The sequence below is a fragment of the Arachis stenosperma genome, chromosome 5 (genome assembly GCF_014773155.1).
Source record: "Arachis stenosperma cultivar V10309 chromosome 5, arast.V10309.gnm1.PFL2, whole genome shotgun sequence".
Lineage (NCBI taxonomy): Eukaryota > Viridiplantae > Streptophyta > Magnoliopsida > Fabales > Fabaceae > Arachis > Arachis stenosperma.
This window is the reverse complement of record NC_080381.1, coordinates 138259882-138283805: the sequence shown is the minus strand read 5'-3', so window position 1 is coordinate 138283805 and position 23924 is coordinate 138259882. Positions and strand designations below refer to the sequence as shown.

At 35.5% G+C, this 23924-nt stretch overlaps 1 protein-coding gene across 3 annotated transcripts; it reads right to left on the bottom strand.

Annotated features, from left to right (window-relative positions):
- Positions 1-29: 29 nt before the first annotated feature.
- Positions 30-21815, bottom strand: LOC130982109 (uncharacterized). Of its 3 annotated transcripts, none has more exons than XM_057905970.1 (34): positions 21607-21815; positions 20981-21118; positions 20272-20349; positions 19982-20091; positions 19486-19579; positions 19107-19150; positions 18590-18658; positions 18397-18455; positions 17682-17889; positions 17250-17318; positions 17045-17124; positions 15609-15758; positions 14866-14929; positions 14567-14668; positions 14208-14399; positions 13689-13816; positions 13252-13402; positions 13073-13168; positions 12839-12940; positions 11715-11773; positions 11511-11613; positions 10830-11018; positions 10610-10726; positions 9961-10241; positions 8202-9775; positions 6881-8094; positions 5631-5915; positions 4059-4631; positions 3893-3964; positions 3396-3800; positions 2857-3046; positions 2000-2768; positions 1603-1719; positions 30-745 (listed from the first exon to the last, which is right to left on the bottom strand). In XM_057905970.1, the coding sequence occupies exons 2-34, from the start codon at positions 21069-21071 to the stop codon at positions 394-396; spliced, it is 8187 nt and encodes a 2728-aa protein (XP_057761953.1). In that variant the 5' UTR covers positions 21072-21118; positions 21607-21815; the 3' UTR covers positions 30-393. The 3 variants fall into 3 exon arrangements, with proteins under 3 accessions (XP_057761953.1, XP_057761952.1, XP_057761954.1); XM_057905969.1 differs by having other exon boundaries at positions 20981-21127; positions 21607-21803; XM_057905971.1 differs by lacking the exons at positions 17045-17124; positions 17250-17318; positions 17682-17889; ... (6 more) ...; positions 20981-21118; positions 21607-21815 and having other exon boundaries at positions 14567-14664.
- Positions 21816-23924: the final 2109 nt, after the last annotated feature.

Here is a 23924-nt window from a genome sequence, read left to right as displayed (position 1 = left end):
CTCTAAAGGTAAAAGCCATAGCAATTTTGTTGCCAAACTGATGTTCTTTCTTATGAGATTACCAAGACTCGTCCATTCCTGAATATGTATTAATCGTCCAATATTAACCTAGGTATTACTTATTGAACATTAACTGTATAAAGACAATAAGTATTTCATATCTTACAGAGCTACTGTTCCCTGAAATGGCTTTAATCTGTCTATCCAAGGAACCATTAAATTGAACCATACAGAATGATTAAAAGACTTAATTCACAAGCAAGAACCATGAAATGACAGTTAAAAAAAGCATTAAATCATAACAATAGTAGGCATTCACATGAAACGATAAAGAAATCAGAGAATGCATATTGACATGCATAACAAAGAGGGAAAACAATCCAAAATCAGATTTTAATAGCAGTAACCTTCAGATTCCAAATTATTTAAATTCCACATGGTGTAATAATGAAACAGAGAATAGAGACCAACCTCCTTGGAGAAATTATCAATTCTGTATGGCATATACCCTGTATCATCATCCGACAAAAGAATCAAGTTGGTGCCTGAGTTTCCCTTAATGCTTCCAATTATTTTTTCATCCCCCATTGATATGTCAGCATTCTGCACCTCAACTCGAATCATGTCTGAAGTGCCAAAAACAATGTTCCTCATTTTCAGTTGTGTATCACCTAGATGATCTGGCAAAAAGCTTCCAGACCACTGCCATCCTGATTCATTGTAACAAATTGAGACAAGCAGCTCCCTGTAGCATATATTAGAATATGACTAGTTTAAATAAGTGGAATAATGAGATAAAACTAAAAAATAAACAGGAAGAAAAGAAAACAGGAAGGAAAACAGTGCAAGAGAATGAATGAATCACATAAATTGAATATTTAGTAATGGAAGCATTTTCGATTGCATGCTGATTCCACTAACTGCAAATGGAGTATTCAAATAGAGAAACTAGCTAAAGACTTTTCAAAACAAAAATTACAGGCATCATAGAGGCCCTAGATTTTCTGAACAAGAAGTTAGAGAGAGTGAAGGAAGAAGTCAAGAAGATGGACCGACAAGAAATCCTTCTAACAGGAGCAAACTTAATAAATATCAACGATAAGGCTAGAGCACAGCTTCCCAATCTCTCAACTATATTCCTCTAAAAAGATTATGAGGTTTATACCAAATATAACTAAATCTAATCCTATTCCTACAAACCAAACTTGTCCAAAAGTTTATTCTAAAAAAATACTTGAAACAGTGGCATATATGTAACAATGCCACAAAGATCTGGCTTCATTCGTTCTCCCAACACCAGCAATAAAAGTCAGGAAAAACTGATCTACGGTTGCAAAACAAAGTGTTCCATAAAATTTAGTATAGAAATGTACCAATCAATAGCTGACTAATCAGGTATGTGTATCTATTCATGTAATGAGTTGGACAAAAAATCAGTTGCCAATATAACTAATGCATCAAATTCATGAGCCTTTCACAAGACCTCGCTAGTACCTTATCATTTTATGTATAGGTAAATATCACCACTCATGCAGAAATATACAAGTCTTCCAACTAGCAATTTCCAACAGAGACAAAATTCAAATTGACCAAGACACATACCTAGTCATATCTGTCCAATGAAGATGAGCATGTTCCCCTATTCCTAAATAAAAAATTACATCAGTTCCCTTCTGTTTGTAAGATATTTCCTTGCTGCATGCATTGCTGATTACAAATCTGCAGATTAAAAACTATTCAATAACGAGATAGGCTGACACTATATGTACATCCTCATCTACCAACACCATTTCAAATTAAATAGGGAACAAAATGAGTCAATATGGCTAACATAATTGAAGTTTAATTAAGAGTATTATAGATTAATAAGTATAAAACTCCTAACCACTTCGTCAAGCAGGCTTAACTCTTGTGCCACTGAACCAACCATCTTAAAAAAGCTTAAGCTTAAGCTCCAATGATAGACTTTAACAATCACAATATCCACAAAGTATGTTACCTAGGCTGGAAAGTGATTGCATTTGTCCTCCCAGTATATTGTTCACCAATTGTGTTAGAAGTCACAGCTACAATGAATGCAGAATTTGACGCTAACTGAGGAACAAGAATCGTACTTGAACCACTTGGTGGTAGCAGAGAAAATGGACTTGACCACAAAGAAAATGGCAACTGTTCGCTAGCATCTCCAGGGAAATATCTACTTAATTTAACCAAAATCTCATTTATAGCAGAATTAGCGGCAGGAGAATACATACATGGCCCAACCTTTCCATGCTCCTGATTACCGGAACCAAAATCCTTCCAAGTTGACTGGATAATGGAGATGGCTGTATTCTTCGATCTTCCTAAAGATGAAATCCCATTTGTAGAACCACTTTTCCTTCGTTGTCTTCCTAAACTTCCATGGTAGTTACCAGAGAATAATAAGGAACCACCTGGGAAGCTCGAAGTGTTTGCAGTAACATCCTCTCTGCATGAGATGGTATGATTCTTCAAATAACTCCTTGGGTTAAGAGGAACTTCAGCATGTAACTCATGGCTGGATGACAGGAGAGAGAGACCATCCTTTTTTGTAGAAATTGTTTCGTTTTCACAAAAATCATAATACGAAGGAATAACAAATCCCCTCTGATTTGACCCACTAGTTGTTTCTTTTATACACATAGGAAAACCCATGCAGTTATATAAGATGAAAGGAACATATATTATTACTTCCCTGCTACCAGAATATGCATCTATCACCTTCTCCACTGTAACATACATATGACCTATAGGAGAGACGAAGAAAATAATTATAAAGATGCATTCACAATACATTAAACAAAAGAAAAAAAAAACTACACAAGAAAAAGTTACCGTCTGAATTAGTTGGTTCAAATATCAGGGTTTCAGACAGTGAAAACTTGGTTTCAGTTTCACTGAACTTGGCCAGTGTGCAGAAATTTTCTAAACGAGGAAACTTGAAATCAGAATGTTTAAATCCGTCAATGCAGATCTCCACTCCTAGATCATGAGAGGGATCAATATGATAAACAGAAGTTTCCACCTAGACAGCAAAATGTTGTGAAATTTTAGCCTGTCAAAGATAAAGAAACAAACAACTAGGTGCATGCTATGATGGCTATCATTATAGTGGCTTCGGTGACTATACAAATTTGGTAACCCTTCAAAAGTGTTGTTAAAATTAAAGTGACGTTTTTATAATATTTGAAAACACTTTCTAATTTGAAAAACAAAAATAAAAATTGTTGCAAAAATATAAAAAAAAATATGACCTTTTAGCAACACTTTTTAAGTGTTGTCAAAGCTGTATAGCCACCGTAGCCACTATAATTATATTCACCATAGACTCCACCCAAACGACTATCACAAAATAAAGAAACACCATCACAAACCTCTGAAACCCTCACAGTATGATTTACCCCTGAACTTTCACTAACCAACAAAACTTCCTTAGGAAGGTAGTTGCTAATTGTTAAAGGAGCACTTAGGATCAAGTGATGAATATAACGCTTTTTTTCATCATCTGCAGAGATATTACTGTTCATCCAACCAGATGAAGTCAAGCTGATATTCTTAACTGATAGGCAGCAACGAAATGGATGACTACTTGGGTGAGATGGATAGCAGACAAATGATTTTAAATTTCCTACTCTGCTATTCACTGATAGAAGATTTGAGAGGTTGTGAGCTTCACTCCACAAATAAGAGCTCCCCATAGGCCGCCACCTTACAAAACCAGCTTCAGCCAAGTGCAGTGGAAGTGGTAACTGTTTCCCTGGGTGTATCGGATCTAATATCTGAAGTAATTTAATGATACATCATTGAAGCAATATAACATCTAAAAATATGCAATAACAAAATTGAGTTGTACACGGAGAAACTTATGTACCGTCGGTGACACACCAAATGGAATATCAAACCGCAGCTCAAGAGGAATAGAAGTTGCATTTTGGAGTACAACCTGTCAGTGAATATCATATAAGGAAACAGAATGAGGTATATGGAAAATTCACAGTTTTTTCTGAAAAAATTTAATATTATCACTTTGTACATACAGTGGAGTATATTCGAATTAACTTGCTATAGCGCAGCACTGAAACGTCAAAAACAACGGGAACAATGAAAGTAGGCCCTGTACTCATTCTACCATCCTCGTCATTTTCATTGTATGTCTTGGAGAAATTAACCTCAAAGTATGTAACTCCTACTAAATCCATTGACATTGGGTTAGATGGCATAGGTGTTCCTTCAAGCTGCACAGTTATATAATGATGAGCAAAACCATTTAGCCTCTGATCATTTAGACTATCAGAAGAATGAGAAGGCCTGTAACGTGAAAGCCGCTCTTCAGTGTTTTCATCCATGTATATTGGAATTGTGGAACCTGGGTTTACATATTTTCCATATTTCTCATTGGAATCATAAAGTTCATCAGGATTTAAAGGACCATGATATACATGATATAGAAGAGGAACGGAAGTTAGGTTTTGTAGGACATAGGGAGCACCACATCTTCTCGTACACATGAGCTCAGCATATGGCGAATGGATAAGTTTGTTGCCATCATAATTATTCAATCCTACCAGCCCCAGCGCATCCAAGAGCATCTCAGTTGTGCGTGAAACACACTGCAAGAAACACACCTCACCATTGAAACTCCAGGGTAACTTCTTCATGGTGGTAACCTCAAGTTACACACAGTCAAATCCCACACCAAGTATTGATAAACATTAGCATATCAAAAAACTACCAAACAGAACAGTAAGTGTAGATTAACAAGACTGAAATCCGCCAATTTATTCAGTCATTCAAAAGAGACATCATTTTAAGAACAATTGGAATTATCGTAACAAAAGAATTTATGACACTGAATATTATGCACTAACTACTAATATATCTACAGGGTCAACATGATCATCTGGGAGCAAAAAAGAAAGCACCTGATCCAGTCAATTTCACAATTTTCCATAGAGATGAATTATAGTCATGTCAGAAAATATATTCCTAAAAAAGGGGGAAAAAAAAAAGAAAGAAGAGGAAAGATAGAGAGGAAGACAAATGATATCAAGTTTGAAGGCCACATAAATCTATCTCCCCTGATGTGTGGAGTATATTCAGAAACAGCATCGCATTTGTTTTTGCACTGTTCTATGGCTAATGCTTTGTGGAATACTTTTTTCTTTCTGTCTTTAGTGAGCGTTTGGTGTGCCTGCCATCCTTAGATCAGTTTTTGTTGACTAGGTTTGCTGGTTTTTGGAGCAGGAAAGAGGCAAAATTTTGGTGGCATTGTGCAGTATACGCCCCTATTTGGAGTATTTGGGTTGAGTGCAATTTAAGCACATTTAATGATGGATTTTCAGATAAGTTTTATGGGAGAGAATTAAACATTTGGCCTCTAGTGTGAAACTCAGTCTCTGTTTTAGAGGAATTTCCCTCTCAAGACATGTTGAGAGATTGGGAAACTAAGTTTAAATGATCCTTTGTTAGAAGGATCTCTTATCCTCCCATCTTGTAACATTCTTTTCCACATCTTATTGATATTATTTTTTTATCATAAAAAAAAAAGAAAAGAAATGATATGCCTCAACCTTTTTTTTTAAAAAAAAAAAAAAGAAGAAATGATATACCTCAACTAAGGATTCTGTGATATTAATGTTCAGCTGAGTAGTAGACTTGAAAATGATTTCTGTTGGAACAGACATACTCAGCACAGTACTCGTTTCTTGTTCTCTAACTAAAGTCAATAGAAGCTGCCAAGGTTCAATAAAAGGCTCCCACGACACCTTCTCAATATTATTGTAATTAACTTGAAGATCACCAGTAACTGAACATTCCATAAGTTTTTCGCTTGTCTTTACATGAAAGAGGATGTTTCTGACTAGAATCTCAATCTGTGCCCCATTATAGCTCCACTACAAAGAACAGAAAGGGGTTAAAACAGCAAACAGATGAATATATCAAACTCTAGCATAACTATAGGATTTAAAACAAAACCACATAAGGAATCAATATATAGAGTTTATTTGTCAAAAGAAAGAGAAAAGAATGCGGTTACAGATCTGATTAAATAAGCTCTAAACAAATCCAGATAAATTCACAATTTAAATCCTTATCTCAAGTTTAGGAATATGCTAAATATAAATCTTCATCTTCCAACTCTTGTAAATTCTTAAATTGTTGGTAAGAACTCATGATTGATCATGACACTTTACTAGATCCCTTTTGAAGTAATAGATAAGCTAGAGTCTAAGAAGAGATCACTTAAGAGTAGGAAGCAAGAAATAGGAATCCCTAAGGAGAGCCTGTAAGACAAGCTACCAGCATCATACATAAACACAAGTATTCACTGTTTCAGTTGATCAATAACAGGATTCAGATCTCTCTCTCTCGATCTCTGTTTCCCTAAATAGAGCATGTATCAGGCACAGGCTTAAACTACTCCGTTGTGGACTTCACCCTTTTGATTATAAGAATGAACCCAGCAAAGATCAAACTACAACCACTTGTTTATAAGGACTGCAGAATCATTTTCATGACCAACTTTCTTGAGAGTTCAAGAGTAAACTAAATGCTCAAGACCCTAAGGTAGGTAAATCCCAACACTTCACCCGACGATTCGAGCATGGAAGCTGTTTACTGATAAACAAATAACTGGCTTCCAACCATGTGGAGTTAGAAAATGCATAGGGACACAGGACAGTCACAAATGTATATAATTATATTTTATGGTTTGATATATACTGCTATATGATTACACCCATATCTTGTAGCCTTTTAAAAGATCATCTCATGCATGTCATATTGCACCACATCTCACCCTTACCACCCAACGACAAAAAATCATACAAGTTGACTAGAAACTATATTAAGAAGATACCTTTCCATCTGTTAGCAGAATAGAGACTTTCCTCATATTAAACTTGAAAGCAATGCCACTAGCAGAATACTGGGAAGAGCCAGATCTGGGAATGTCGAATTTTATAGCACCCCATAAATAGAATGCAGGATGTGAAAGCCACACATCTGAATGATCACATATAATCTCCACCCTGGACTCGGCTGTGTTTGTTGGGTTCTTGCACAGTACAGCCTCCACATGAACCTGAAAGATATCACAAAGAGGCGAAGATGTATATCTTCCATTCTCAAGAGTCATTATTACACAGCTCAATTTTTCCATGTTGGACTTCAGATGGAAATCTCTGCTACTCATGAAAAATTCAAAACCATTCATGTTAAAAGTCACTGTCAAGAAGTTTGCGTCTTTCTCTTCAACCAAATCAGAGGATGCACTTAAAGGTGTCACTTTGAGACCTTCAGAAAGCTGAAATTCCATGCAAGGTTCTTCACTAACCCAGACAGGGATGTGAAATGAAATAGAAATGAGGTTCGACTTAACAATCATTAAAACAACATTCTCTGCTTCTTGTGATGTAAACTGCGATGAGTTAATGTCAGAATCAAGGAAATTGGAAGCATCACATCTTGCTGTCATTTTTACAGAATCAGCAGCATTGAAAGACAAGCTCTTGGGTGTTGCATCTGTAGAAACACTTTTGTCCAAACTTACACTCAAATGATTGAGGAATTTAAGAACCTCAGTCCACTCACACAGATGAAGCCAAACATCAAGAGACGAAAGACTGAGGCTGACTTCATTCTGACTGTCCAAAGATTTAGAAAAAGATATTTCAAGTACTAATGTGGAACAGGGAGCTGAACTGAATTTTGCTAACATAGAATCGTGTGGGGAGTATAACACAAGGGTGGAGAAACCTACATCTATCGAAACCAGTGAATCATTTACCAAGGATGCAGAGCAAATAAATTGGAAATCACCCTTAGCTATTAGTTCAACAGAATCTTCTTTTTTGTGACAGAAGCTTATCAACAAAGACTGAGTGTGACATTTTATTTCTGTCAATATCATCACACCCGGAGTCGTTGAAATGGCACCAGTTGCCTTTAAACTTCTCTTCAAATCTAGGAATTGCAGAAGATCTGATTGGAAACATTTTGATTTATCTTCAACAGTGGAGAACTCATCAATAACATCCAATAGGGCCAAACATCCATCCAAAAAATTACTCTCTGTTTTTTGACGGAAAAATTTGTAAGTCCAAGTGGATAATACTACTTATGAATAATTCAAAAGTAAATAACAAGGAAAAGTTGGATAAATTAAGAAGAGGGTTTACCTTCAGCAATAATATAACAACTGCTGATGTTTGTCATGCAACATATGGACGATGAAGAGCTGTTGCAACTAGTCTCACCATATGGAATTCTAACCCAAACATCAGCATTTATGGGGGCAATTAAAGTATTTAACACAAACTCAGTATTTTGTTCAATTGTTGCTGATCCATACATATCATTCTTGCACAAAACAAATAATAGGTAGACATCCCGGGCAAACACATTTACACAATTATTCCTCTTGGCAAGCTTCTGAACAGGAACTAAACATTCAGGAGGGATGCTCTTCAATATGTTGTCAAAACCAGAATTCTCAATAAAACTACCATATAACTGCCGCATTTCAACCTTTAGATATTGGTATTCATTACTCTCCACTGGAAAAATAAGAGTAGAGTCCAAGACCTCAAACTTTACTGTGATACTCATTTCATTTTTAACATATACATCGCTCTGCTCCACTACAGGAGATCTACCACTTGAATCACCACCCCATTCAGCTAATGAAAAGTAACCAATGATGATGGAGAGATACTCAGAGGGTAACATGCAGTACACATGCTGAACACTAATACTTACTTCCAACCCAATAGTTGAAGATATGTTCTTTCCTTTCCTGACACGCACATTCAAAATAGGAGATAAATTTGAGCAGGGACCCCATAGATAATCTTGGAAATTCCGGCCCCACCAAGATGATGTGAGAACCAATCCTTCGAAAGAAGACGAAATATCAAAGCTTTCTTCACAAAATAAGAGACAGGATTTAGATGTAGGTACCATTATTGTTCCAATAATGCATGATGAGTCGTGAAAATGTACTCGTATTCCGCAAACATGCAGCTCTATAGAAATAACGTTAGAGATACTCGCAATCCCAGATTCCTTTAGATATCCAGAATTGGGTCTGGACTTTGAGGGTGAAATGTGGGAAAATCTGGACCTTCTTCTCATGTTAATTTTGGAACATCTAATTTTTTTGTCCCTCAGAGTAAAATATTTTCTCCACTCAGGAATGGCATATATAAGTGCACTCTCTAGATTATGCAGAGAGTCAGTATTGTGAATTGTAACAAATGGAAAATGATCCACTGGAATGCATGCAGAATCAGAGGAACCAAATTCGAAATAATTTGAGAAGCCAAACTTCTGTGACCCAAGAGTTGATAAAATGTTTGAAACCTCAGAAGTATCACTGCAAGCAGAGTTCTCAAAATTGATATTATAGGAAGACAACTTATTGAAGAATCCAACAAAAAGTCCCACAATATGTGGGTAACAGTGGATGTCAGTATTATTTAGGTACATAATACACTTGTGACAAAGTAAATCAGTTCCAGGAGATTCATAATGCATTGCAAAACATGCATCACCAGATAAAGCTGCATCAGAATGTTGATCAAATTCATTACTTGGTCCAGAAACAGACTCTTCTCCAACTGCACTAATAGGAGAAGATAAATTCCCAGAGGAAAGAACCAAAAGGCTGTCTTTTTCATCTTTCTTTTCACAAATAGAGACCATTAAAGATCTTATACTAAGAAATAACTCCTGAAATTCCATTGAACCATACCTGCAAAGTACAAAGATTTCGTTTCAGTGAACATTAATAATCTGTTTTGTCCTAACAATAAACTCTGTTTTAGTATTTACATACATTAAGATAGCTTGCAATTACTTAAGCCAATCAAATGATAACGTAAACAATAATAGTCCATAACTGAAGAGACGGACAGAGAGACATTTTTGAAAAGATACCGCATGTCTATTTCTTGTAGGGAAACCAAGAGCTCTGAGCTGTTATCTCCACTATTTTCAAAGTCCACTTCCAGATCAACTGAGCCAAATTTTGAACTAATGGATATTCCAAAAGTGGAAGATTTTGGCGTAACCAAAGGCACATTAGGAGGATAAGGCCAGTTCAAGGTTTCAGATTCCCTGCTCAGATGCAAGGTTCCTTGATAAGTGATCAATTCTAAGATTGCACCATATATGGAAGGAGAGAAGTGTGCTTTAAATGGTGCTATGAAAACATAGACCTGAAATTTAGAAATATTAGGAATCAGCACGCAGACACAGAGAAGATGGGAGGGGCGTGTGTGATAACAAAAGGGAGGGGAAGGAAAATTACTATTTAGTTGCAGATTCATTTATGTGGGATTAGGATTCTCTCACATTTCCGACAAAATCAAAGTTGTAATGTAGTGAGAGAAAAAAACAATTAAAATTGATCAATCAAACACAAATAGTCATAGGTCCAACAATAACAAGATTTATGTCTTATAACACGATACTCTCATGTTACTGAAAAATAGAAGAGAATCATAATCCCATTTGTGTGTGCAATGGTGTATATGTGACAAGTGAATGTTCACATCAGCTTAATTTTCACTAGCATGCTGATCACCTCCAACTGTTTCAAAATGGATTCATCCGGGATTACACAAGATGCCAGGAAGAATGTTGCACTCAATTTCTGTAGAATAGAAACCTTTTCTGACTGGTCAGAACCAATTAAAGTGATCTATAGAAACAACAAACAATCCCATAATTAGCATGATCCAAGCTTCAGGATATATAACAAATATATAAATCAACAATAAAGCTATTGGGACTAAGGACCCAACCTGGAAATCATCGAGTCTAACATCAAAATAATTGTACAAATCTTGAAGTTGGATTCCTATACAAATATCTGATGCAGATATCGAATTTAAAAAGCTCTTCACACAGTAGGGTTGGTGGTCCTCATCATTTGAAGAGAACGATTCAAGATTCTCAGTTGATTTCAAGCATAAAGACCTTGAATTCATCAACTGTGGTAAAATAAGAGTAATTAGAATTATTAACAGCACAAAAATGATTAGAAACCAATGTGAACTATAGAAATGCAAAGGGCAGACATTTAAATCTCTCTCTCTCTCTCGCACGCTCTAGTTGAGTGAAGCTTTATTATTATTTTTTTATTTAATTGAGTGAACAAAACAAACCCAAAAGAAAACCATCTTAAAAGATCATGCACTTTACCAAATAGAGGGTAACCACATAATCTTATCCCACAAATTTTGAATGTTAAAATTTTAGCTAGTTTATAGCAAACCTTAATTCCTATCAAACAATGCTAAAAAATTGAAGATCATTCCCAATGCTTGCCAAAAGAACTATTTCCAGAGACTAGCAACAGCCACACAATGCAAGGGAAAAAAATGGCATAACTTCTAGTTTCCCAGCAAAACTAATTTATACATTCACATCTTCAGACAATAATGGACACAAATCAATTATAATTTGGAATATAATGGAGTTACCAAGTTGCAATATTTTGCTGCTGTATTCCTCCACGGAATATTAACAGAAACATCAAAGATAGTAATTTCCCACATAACTTTCTTATTGTTCGCGAAAACATATCTGCATATTAGATGAAACCCAATTGTTATGCTATGGTTTGAGATCTCACTTGCAAGTTGCAATAGAAGTTATGTTTGAGTAATAACTAAAGTACAACTTACTCTGCTTTGGATAAGAGCCGAGCGTTGTCATTTTTCATTTCATTCAGTGACAACAGCACCTGCAGTTGGACAAAGAAAATAGAAATCTAACACCTTTTATCCCAATTACCCTCCATATACAACTATAATGAAACATCTAAGACAGAACATTTGCCTTCCAAATATTAAAGACATCCATGTTGTTCAGAGTATTGGATAGTGCACAATTGTGTCATGTGAATCATGTACCCAAACTCAGCTAGTGGAAAAAGTCATCAGAAGTTTCCATATTACTACAATTCCAGATGTAGCAGAAGTTACAGAAAAATTGGCAACCTATATGCTGCAACCAACTCTAGAGTAGGGATTGACTACTTGAATAGAAACATAATCATAACCATGATTACAAATTATCAAACCCTTCAACTTTGACATTCAACCTTTTTCTTTTTTGATGAATGAAGAAATATTGTTAACAAGGAAGGAGAGAGATATTACAAAAGGCATGGAGGATGTGATCTTCAATGCAAAAGATTAGGATAAACAAAAAATACATCAAAGGAGCAAAATTTCCAATATATCTGGATCTCTGAAAGAGATACCCCTCTAAACAGATCATGCACCTTGACCAAGTAAACCAACACATCTAACACTATCCCACAACGCTTGCTTGTCTGGATGTTTCTCATTGAAGATGCGGGAGATGCTGCAGCAGAATACCCCAAACAGTAGCACAGATAGCACACTACCACAAATATTTGGCACCCTTCCTCCTCCCGAAACCAACAAAGCCAATCAACGAAAAAAAAGATCTAAACCTCTATGGACACACCCAACATTAACCGAAGATACCAAACAATGCAGTCATAAAAAATCAGACACTATACAATGTAAAAACAAAAGTGATACTGATTCCGAATTCACCCCACAAATAACAAGAACATCAGGGAAATAGCCATGTGAAGCCTTCAAATAAAAATAAACAAAACAAAATTAACATTGAAAGGTACTAATCCCATTATATGAAATTCCTTCATAAAAGAATTTAAAATCTCATTGACTGAACATAAGTACAACTTAAACAGGAGACTAAGGGAAAACAATTCAAAAAGATTAGCTAGCACATCAATAATCATGGCACATACCCTTTCATTATGAAATTTGAAAGTTGTAAAGACATCATAGAACTCCAGCAGATTCAAAAAGATGCTCCCATCAAACATCACTTGAATTTGTTGAAGCACTCCCTGGAACATAAAATGGAAGAAATAAACATAATACAACAAACAAAGAGAACATTTCTGCTTTTAACTTGCATACTTACACAAATACAAAACAACTCTTAGTGAATAGCGACTCACTAGGCGCATCAACAATACCTTTACTGACATGGCTGTATCTCCATCAGATGAAAAATCTACTTGAATGCTGCATGCATGATCGTCAATATCTGATGTATTATTTTCAATGAAAGGCTGCAAATAAAGAAACAATACCATGTAAATAGAACTCATGCTGATACACAAATAATTGTACAAAAAAATTACAAAATACAAACCCTTCTAATATGTACAATCACTTCCTGGCTATTTGGAAGAACTACTTTCGCGAACTTGAATTTGGATAAAAAAACTCCATGTTCTTTGTAGAGCTTAGACTCAACAATCCCACCTTCAAGAATTATTTCTGCAATTGCTTTACCATACCTCCTAGAAAAAATGAGAGAGAGATAATGAGAGAAAGATGGAATAATTAGTTGACTATTAATGGGCGTTTTAATTCATTTTACACAAACAATCATTTCAATGAAACAAATTTAGTGAATTCAAGATCACCGGCTTCTTTGAAATTGAGAATATGCCCTCTTACGGACAATTTTTTTTCTCTTTTGATGGAGAAAAAATATCTGTAAGTGGCAAACTACATAAAGGATCAATCAATCCTTAGTATAATAGGCAAAAGACTGCTCTTAAGAGTATGAACAGAGCACAATACTTGCTACGCAGGGTTGTAGAAATCTGATTAATTGCAATCTTCAATGCCAATGTGCATAATTCATGCTTTGTAGCAATGTCAAGACTGGATGAAACTACAGGATGAAATTCTGTTGCCTCAGATATATCCTGGAAATGAGGAAAAAGTAAAAATAATTAAATAAATAAATAAATAAAAGGGAAAAGGCATTCTACATAAATAACTGAAGATTCCTACAGAAGTCCTATACAAATCATGGGTACCGCTACCTATTAGCACTTTGTGGTTAAAATTTGGCCATGTACCTCAATAAGTCACATGACTGAATTTTTACATTATATTTTAAGTCATGATTACATCATAGCAGTCAAAACAATCAAAACTGCATTCTCCCAAGATGCATTCCAAATGGGAAATTAAAGCAAAATATCATTTGTGACATCCAAATTAATCATGAGGGCAAACCAATCAAGCACAAGAATAGACCATTCCTCAATATAAGGTTACAATTTAATTTAATAAATAATTAAGCACCAGCACCTCAACATCAAATGACACAACTCCTGAAAATTGACTGGAATCATCAGTTCCACCAGCACCAAGCATACCACGAGATAACCAATTCAACCATCCCCGTGATTTGACTGCATGGTCATCTATGGACGACTTTTCTGTAGGAATATCAATGTGCATCCTCCCATTGTTAGGAGCAGAACACCCTGAAAGTAATTCCTGAAAGAACAGACAAACACTAGCCATAAGAATCAACCACACAAGCATAAATCACATTAAGGACGTGCGTAGCATCAATATTGCCCAAAACATGCCAATCAAATAAAGAATACAACACCAAACAAGCAAAAATTAAGTATCCATCAAATGACCTTTAGCACACTTACCCGCATAGCATATTCTGCAGCAGATCGATAATTCAGAATATCATCCAAATCTGATTCTTTCTCCATTTCTTCCAAATCTTGGAGCACATCTTCATCAACTGGCTAATAAACACAAATCTAATCATCAATGGGGAAGAATAGAACTAACAATCCACAATAACTGTATTTCTTGAAAACAAAAATGCAAATCATTGAATAGTTATATCTTTCACATACATACGGATCAAATATGTTTGAGAGAGAGAGAGAGAGAGAGAGAGAGAGAGAGAGAGAGAGAGAGAGAGAGAGAGAGGGAGCACCTGTTGTTGTTGAAGAAAATCCAACTTAATCTTGTACAAGTTAATATATTTCCGACGGTAGCTTCTGTGTACAGGAAACAAGGATTTATCAAACAAGGTAGGTGACTGTCAATGAGAAACTGCATAAGGAAGAACCTCAAAAGGAAATCAAATATAGAATCTTTTTCTCAAATCGAACAAAAGAAGCAAATAACAGATAAAAAAAGTAAGAATAAATGCAAACATGAAAGATATGTGATTTTCATGTGCATCGGAGAGCAAAAAAGAAGAATGGCCAATTTTGATGCACTGTTTTGTCATCCTCTAACACAAATATAAGTAAAAGGTAGTGCTGATCTGTCTAGATTGTTTACTTGCAAACCATATTTGAATTCCTAACTCATTCCCTAAAGATAATCACTTTCAACCTTGATGATGATAATTGTGTTTGCATTTTCTATTAACTGACGTTTTGTAGATGCATTATTCCACATCTTTAATCAGTGTTTCGCGTATCCTAGACTTAGATCAGCTCTTGCTGACAAGGGAGATTATCCACCAACCAAACACTCTCTATAGGTCTTAGGTGCTACCTCACTATCAACATAAGGATGTCAAGTGTGTGGAATCACAAAAAGAAGCCATTTCTCAAAAACCACAACACCACTGAAAAAGTCAAGCATGCATTGAGTATCGTCGAAAGAGAGAGAAAAACAAAATTATCTAATACTTTATTAAGTAAAATAATCATTGCATGAACTCACAATCTATCCCCAAGGTATCTCCATGATGTTTTCTTTTGTTTCTTGCGTACATCTGAAAGGACTGATTCTTGTGCATAGTGCCACCAAAATATTTGCCAACCCTTAGATTTTCTTGGTAGAGGACAGTGCCAAGGACGAAAGCGGCCATACCTACATAATATGAAAAAATAATTAAAAAACCTAATAGTATACTTTAATATGAGGACCAAACGCGTATGTACAGACAAAGAAACAACAGTATAAGGGGGGAAATTGGAGTAGCGCCTAATGCTGAAAAGAAGTAGAAGCTCATCTCAGGTAGGATGGACATGTAGGGAGAAGATCAGCAGAGCACCCGGCATAGAGGGTGGATCAAATGGATGATATTAGGTGGCGAAAGGAAGAGTTAGACCCAAGAAGACCGTACACGAGGTGGTCAAAGAAGACATGTATATGGTCACACTGTAAACATAATACATGATAGGACACAACAGTGTTGTTTGATCTATATAGCCGACCTCACCTAGTGAGATAAGACTTTGTTGTTGTTGTTGTTTATACTTTAATATGAGTAACAATTGTACTAAAGGTGAGTTTGGTATGAGGTTAAAAAATGGGGGGAGAAGTTTTCATGGATGAGATTTACATTTACAGCCAAACTCACCATAATGATGGAAATTATAAGATTTTGAATACAAGTCAAGATGCTACAACAAGCAAAAACAAATAACTCCTATAAAGTGATTTTAGACTGCTTAGCAATGATGGTAGAGAAAAGAACAAAATAAATTACACAGCTTACTTGCATATTAAACTGCTAGGAAAGCTGATACAAGAGTTTTGACAATTCACCCAAGTGTAAGCTCTAACTCAGCTAGAATACTAGTACGATTAGGGTATCTGTCTCCTGACCAATGCTAAAATGGGTCATCAGATTTTAGCTGGGGGTACATAATAGAATTGTCTGATTGGTGGAACTACTGGACATCAAGATCCTTACACCTTATAACATACAAGATACACCAACCAATTGTTAATTCAATTTTAAGATTGAGTTTATATTTTATATAAATACAAATTACTAAGAAGCCAATGACCAAAAGCATCTTCGCTTCCACTGGTTTGTTTTTAACCCACTGAAATAGGCTAATTTGACAGGCTCTTAGAAGAGGGGAGAACTATTAAGTTAAGAACCTTCTTTCATGTGTGATCCATGATTCTTCTGCTAAAAATAAATTGCTAAAGAAGAATAATAATAAGATGATGAGTTTGATAGTTCAAAAACCTCTGCTTCCTTATTTAATGAATAATGCAGGTTTCATTTTGTAAGTTTCTTCCTCACAATTATTTCACTTCAGATGGGGCTATTAATTTATACATCACGCAAAGGTTTGTTGCAAGGGAACTGCTTTAACAGTGCTACCACAATAATTGCAGGCTTTGAGCAGTGAACTTACTTTTCTCTTAACCTACAAATGCAAACATAATCCCACACGATAAACATCTGTTGCAACTGACACTCATCTAAGGATACAACCTGATAAATATAAACAATATTAGAAAGACATAAAAAAAGATGTATGGTATCAGAGAGATAGGCAGGAACAATTTAACAAATGACTTAATTAGCAAACTCCAAACACCACAAGAAAGGGTACCAACCAAACCACTCATTTCAGCACTGACAGAATACTGTGGTGCATCATCATCAGGCCTATGTGATCTGTTAGCCTGGAAGAAAGAACACAGAACCAAAATTAAATAAGAAGAAATCCTATTCAACATATTAATAGTCATTAAATAGAACTGAAATGGAATCTTGCACTAAATCATGCTTCATAAATCTAAACCCAAGTAATTAAGCAGGGCCAAAACAAAATGAAGAAAATACAGTACACATTTACCAAGCAATTCATGGAAATGTGTAGCAAATAAAAAGGAAGGAGAGCTATGGTGTCTGCAATCTATAACAACTTAACGAGAAATAGTGTCTAGAAAAAATGTAACAGGTACTTTTTTATACAGAGAAGGCATAACTATAATTAAGATAAAAGATAAATATTAAAATTAAGAGTTCTATTAAGATATCCATACCGAAAGAGTTATGGTTACATCACAAGGAGCCAATATAGAATTATAATATTCCCCTTCAGATCTTATATTAGTTGCTAAGTGGGAGTTACTCATCCAATTCACAGTTACCAATTCCATTGAACCATGAAATATACTGGAATAAAATTCCAGTCCTTTAATCTCTACGATTTTATGCTCTTGGCCCACCCTCACCCTTGGATTATAAGACCTGAAAAATGGAGAATAAAATAAGTCAAATATTGGTCAACATCTAAACTGCCATATTAAAAAATTTGCACAACAGCATCAACAGAACAATACAAATTAGTTAAATTTTTTAACTTTAGTGGAGGTTGATTATAAAATGCCTAAATGGTTTTGGTGGGAAAATTAATATTGTTATTGTCAGTGAAATTTAGGTTAAAATGCAATATTAACAAACACCAGTTAACTGAACAATGAGAAGGCCAAAATAAGCACCAGCCCCCCCCCCCCCCCGGGGGGCCCCCCAAAAAAAATGTGTTTCTTGTCCTATCATGTAGCTATAAATGAAGACAAAATTTACAAACAAGGTTACGATGCCACTTTTTTTCGGAGACTATAAGGAATCTAATCGAACTCTATTTTATGTATACCCCCCCCCCCCCTTTTTCCCCAAAAAAACAAAAAAACAAAAGTGTGAACAGGCACAGAGAGAGATTCACTAGTAAGCAAGATGAAAGTGAGAGAGCATCACCCAGCAACATTTTGCTTCATGGTCAAATTAGAGAACTTCAAACCAAACATAACATGCCCCTGCAAAAATACAGTAAAATTATGAGAAAAGAAAAAGCCAATTGGATTTAGTATCCAAAAACCACCACCAAATCTGTGGGTTTGTGTTGGGTCCATTTGAAGGGGAAAAAGGTATGGCATGAAGATAAACTTACCATGTCATTCTGCATATCACTGTATAAAACATGAAAATTCCTAATGTCTACTTGAATGCTGTCAAGAACCTGATGAAAAAGGATAAAGCATCAGGGGTCATATCGTATCACAAATCATGATAAAGCTCATTGGTACCAGGTATGATATTACCACTTTCTTTTTGTTTCTTCATTATTTTAATTATTCTTAATAAAGGGAAAGCAAAGAGAAGTTAAAAATAGATGAAGAAACTTACACACACACACACACTCCATGTAACAAGTGGATTTTTTACCATCTGAAAACCCATTCCTAGACCAGCAACTGACCACATAAACATTGGTGTGACAACCATTGACATGATGGTATCAAAGGCTATTTAACCAAGAAGCCAAGAGTTTTAATTCATGTTGGCTCCACTAGCCTTTAGCTCTTTATTTAATCAAGTTTCCGCAACATATGACTGACATGTTTTGATCGGATTGACATCAAGAAATAAGCATAAGAAACAACAATATCAATATAAAATAATTCTACCTTTGCAGTGATGTGAGAAATGAATGATTGGCCGGCATTGCTACCTGCAGAAGATAAAGCTATTAAGTTATTAATAAACCAATTTTATGAGTATTTCAGTCAAACATCAAATGGATTTAAAAAATACAAAACTAAAATAAAATACGAATGAATTAACACAAATGACAAGTCCAAAAGCTCAAACTCCAAATTTTATATCTTCTTTAGTAAAGTTAAAAGATGCAACAAAGCTAATCAATCCTTTTCTTTCAAAAATTAGGACAAATGCAATAGGGACTAAAAAACTGCAAATTGGGGAGATTGTAGAACCCAACTATAAACAAAATCACTAAAAGGAACTTTAATGGGTAGGACTTCAAATTGAAAACAAAGGACTTACCACTCACACGTCTGGATAACTTTTCCAACTCTGCTGCTGCTAGCTTAGCCTTTTTGCCAGCAAATTCTCTTTTCTCGACAGCTTCAGCACCCCACTATCACCTCAAAATTAAATTGTTACGGAAGAAAAGATGCAAAGTGGAGGAAAAGATATCCTCCCAACTAAGAATACAAAGAAAATCAAAACATTTGTGAACTGCGGATTTCCAATCTCTCAACATGTGAGAGGGAAGTCCTCTGAAGAGACCATGTGCTTTACACCATACAGATGACTGACACCTAATTCCTTTGATGTAATGTGTGGATGCTAAATAGATCTAGTGTGAATGTATGACTTGATATCTAAAATTTCCTTGTCTTTGTTAGTTTGTTATTTTCATTAACTCATTAAGTAATTATTCTATGGACATATAAATAATTGTTACAAAGCATCTAATACAGTCGTGAAAGTTTATGAAACAGATGACTGTACTCAAAGTGAAAGAATTAAGACGTACCTCTTGATCATCTCTCTGGGATGCAGAAACAAAGACATCCTCTAAAATAATTATAATAGGATCCCAGGGCTTTTTCCAAGGAATTTTGATGCTTAACCTCCCAACTCGACCTAGCCAAAAATTACAACCTCCATTAGGTTAAAGAAAATAGGAGCACCTTTGCACATACCTTCCATCATCCATGAATTTTTCTAATCAACCAATGTATCAAGGGGGGAAAGAATAGTACGGAATAATGGTAAAACGGAAAAAGTCATTAAAATGTATATAGAAGGATAAGATCACTGCACCTTGCTTTAGTGCAAACGGAAGCTGGAGATAATCAAATGCTTCAAGTATTAGCTCCACATTCTCTAGTAGTACCACCTCTAAATGATAACAAACATTCAACTTTAAAATCAGTCCACAAACAACCTTCAGTTAAACATACTCACAGATACAAAAATAAGTTGACACACACGTTTAAGTCCTTCAAACATACAAGCAATACCTGTTTCATCCTCATCTCTTCCACCAATAAATAGGTCATGACATCAGTCTGGCCCTTCATTATTAATTTTTGACATTCAATTGGTTTTTTTATGTCCTTTTTTGACATAAAATTGGTCATTTTATAATTTGACATTTGAGGACCATATGATGCATTTAATATAAGAGGACAACATGGATGGCACTTTATCTTCACCACAAGTCCAAATGTTCAATCAAATCCATTTCCGCAAGAATAAGTGGCAGCAGGAAGAGTATCAATGTAAACTATATTATCAAGTGTGAATGAGCTTTCTAGCATTTACAAGTAAAAGTTAAAACCCATAATTTATGGTTTAACGGACTAAATCAGAGAAACAAAATCAACCCTAACCCAACACCATTACAAGGAGCACCAAGCTCAGCTCAAAAAATATAAATTCATGTCATGTTATCATGTTCCCAAAAAGGTGCAGTATTAGACATTATGCAAGATTATTACCAAAGAAGCACTTAAAGTGTGTTACGTACCAAGTCTAATCTTCAGCTGCTCTTTCTGGATATCTTTGAAATATCGACCAAGGTAACCCAAGAGCAACTGCTGAACCAAGCCTTCAAACATTGCTTTAGGTATTATATTTGCCTACACAACAACATCAATATCTTCATCTGCAGAAACTAATTACAGCCAGGTTAGTGAAAGCAAACAAGGATTTGAAACAAGCAGAGTAACAGAAATGCTACTTTTAAACACTTCTTTTTTATATTAATATAAGACTATCAACCACTTGGTTTGAAGTTTGAACTATCATGTAAAATTCAGCTGATTCCATCTTTTTGGTGCAATTGTGCAAAGCAATCAGAATTTCCAAGCAGAAGTTTGTTAAAACTAGTCCTCACTGGAAAATCACAGATATATAAAACCAAACTGAAATTGAACCAAAATCATCTAGCTCAAATTTAAGTACAAAGTCGATAAACGAATTTCCACAACGCAAATTGATAAGTTATTAGTCACAACTAAACACTAACCACTAACCACCACTAACAACTATACAGCATTCAGAAACAGAAATTAGGAATAAAAAGAGCTAGAGTAAGTACGGAGAAGAAAACGAATAACAAAAACGTTGAGAAAGAAACGAAAGCAAACGCACGTGGAAGAACGAAGTAGGTGCAACGGTGTGAGCTGTCAAGCAGCAACCGAAGACCGGAAAGACGCCACCGTCGACCTGACGTGATGCGACCGGAAACCGGTGACCGACGAGGCGCGCGCGGTAGCTGCGAGATGCGAACGTCGCTCAAAATCAAAAGCAAGGAAGCTGTGTGTTCTCGCGAGTGACACACAGAATTGTCGAACTTTTTCTCTTTTTTTTTTATTATTAATTTATTCCGCAACTCTTTTTTTGTATGGACTCCGCAAAATGGTTTAACTAAAAAAATTAAACGGGTCATGGCCCATTCCATCTAAAGTAAAGTACTATTTTGACCCTTGAATAAGACTCCAATTCTCGAGAAATTAGTTTTTAATTTGTTGGGTTAAGAGAAGTGAAAAAAAAAATTATTTTAGTTTTCAATGTTTAGGTTAAGGGTGTTCGCGGGCAGTTCGGTTCGATTTTAAGGAAAAAAGTCATCCGATCCAAACGTTAAATTTATGTGCGGTGCGGTTAAGATTTGATAAACTTTTTTTGGAAATTCGATCCGATCCGATCCGATTACAAGCGGTTTGGATCAGTTTGGATGTGCGGTTTTTTAAATAAAAAAATTAAATACATATAACAAGTATCAACATCAAATTTTAAACAACTAACAATGACATAACAAGTCTTAACAATATTTTAAAAAACCAACGATAACATAACAATAGAAATAAAATTATAGGTTAGTTAAAATAAATAAATAAATAATATTTTGAACATAAAATATTAATTAAATAATAATACATGAATAATAGAAAAATGTATAACAAATTGAACATGTTATAAGTATAATTGTAAATATAATTGATGGTTTCAGTGGCTAAGAGAAGGGGGGTTGAATCTTAGCCCCCTTTTTAAATGCTAACACTTGCTGAACTTCAGAGAAGACTTTTCTGTTTTTGCTCGTCACTTGACACGAGCAACTTTGTTTTGTCTCGTCCCTTGCCACGAGACTTTTTGTTTTGTCTCGTCACTTGGCACGAGATAATTCTGGCTTTTGCTCCTGTGTGGTAGAAAACAGAAATGGAGTAGAAAGAAAAGAAGATTGCACCCAGATATATCCTGGTTCGGCTGCTAAGTGCAGTGCAACCTACATCCAGTCTCCATCACAAACATGATGGAATTTCACTATAATCAATCATATTACAACTTGTAAAGTGCTAACCCAACTTACAAGGGGATTCCCACAGAATCATGATACACAACATAGATGAACAAAGGACCTCTAAGACATCTATGGCTTTTTCTTTTAATTTTGCACTCTCTGCCTTTTTCCGCTCTATGGCTTTTTCATACAAACCTCACTGTTTGCCTTTTTTTCCATGAGACTCAAGACATGACAAAATTAAACAGAAAAATTACAAAACAGAGAACATTGAAGGAGAAGAGAAAAACTGTTAGCTCAGGTAGCTCTGAGAACTCTGTGCCTTGCACTCTCAAATCTTACTCCTTGCTTCAAACAGTGGTTGTTCCCCCTTTTTAAAGAAGAGGAAAGCCTCCACACTTGAAGCCAAAACCGAACCAACTTCTTCCTCCTTCAACAATCACAGAACCGGTTCGGCCACTCAGAGAGAGAAGAGATAACCATGCATTAACCAACATGCAATTACCTCTAGTCCTTTCTTGATCATCACCCTTCATCAATCCGGGCTCTCCATCCTTGGCTTCCTCTCCAAGATGGATTTCTGGCCCTTGATGCCTTATGATGATAATGACTTCATCTGCTTCAATCTCTGCCTTCAACCATCACTTCACCACTCTAGCTACTCCCTGTGGTGGTTGAGCAGAATCAAAGACAAGCCATGCTTCAAGAATCTCCTCTAGCTGGCCGAATCTTCTTCTTCCATTTTTGAGCGTGAAAGGCTCAAGATAGCATCACCAAATCTAACCACATTTGGTGAATATCTTAGCCACAGCTCACTTTTATTTTGGTATATTTTCTTGCCATCATAGTGACGGTCTTTAGGCTTGCTTTCTCTCCTTTTCGGTAGCTCACTTTTGCTTCCATGGCTGCCAATATTTTCTGTGCAATAACCGAAGAGAGAAAGAGATGAGAGAGAGAAGAAAGAATCTGAAGTAAAGCAAAGCAAAGTGGTTAAGCAAATTAATTGGAATAGCTTGCTTTTACTTCCCTATAGAGTGGCGTGTTTGACATAATAGCCATCAAATCAATCTTCTCTCTCTTTCTTATGTTTCCAATGCATTAAATCAAATTTGAATTTCATCCAAAGCAAGGAATGGAATCCGTTGGAGGCAATGAACCAATTTTCTTTGCT

Coding starts and splice junctions, on each gene's coding strand:
- LOC130982109 (XM_057905970.1), bottom strand. CDS start 21,071: ATGTTTGAAGGCTTGGTTCAGCAGTTGCTCTTGGGTTACCTTGGTCGA. Junction 18,659..19,106: donor TTTCTCACATCACTGCAAAG/GTAGAATTATTT, acceptor CTTTTTCATCAG/GTTCTTGACAGCATTCAAGT. Junction 11,614..11,714: donor CGGCTCTTATCCAAAGCAGA/GTAAGTTGTACT, acceptor TCTAATATGCAG/ATATGTTTTCGCGAACAATA.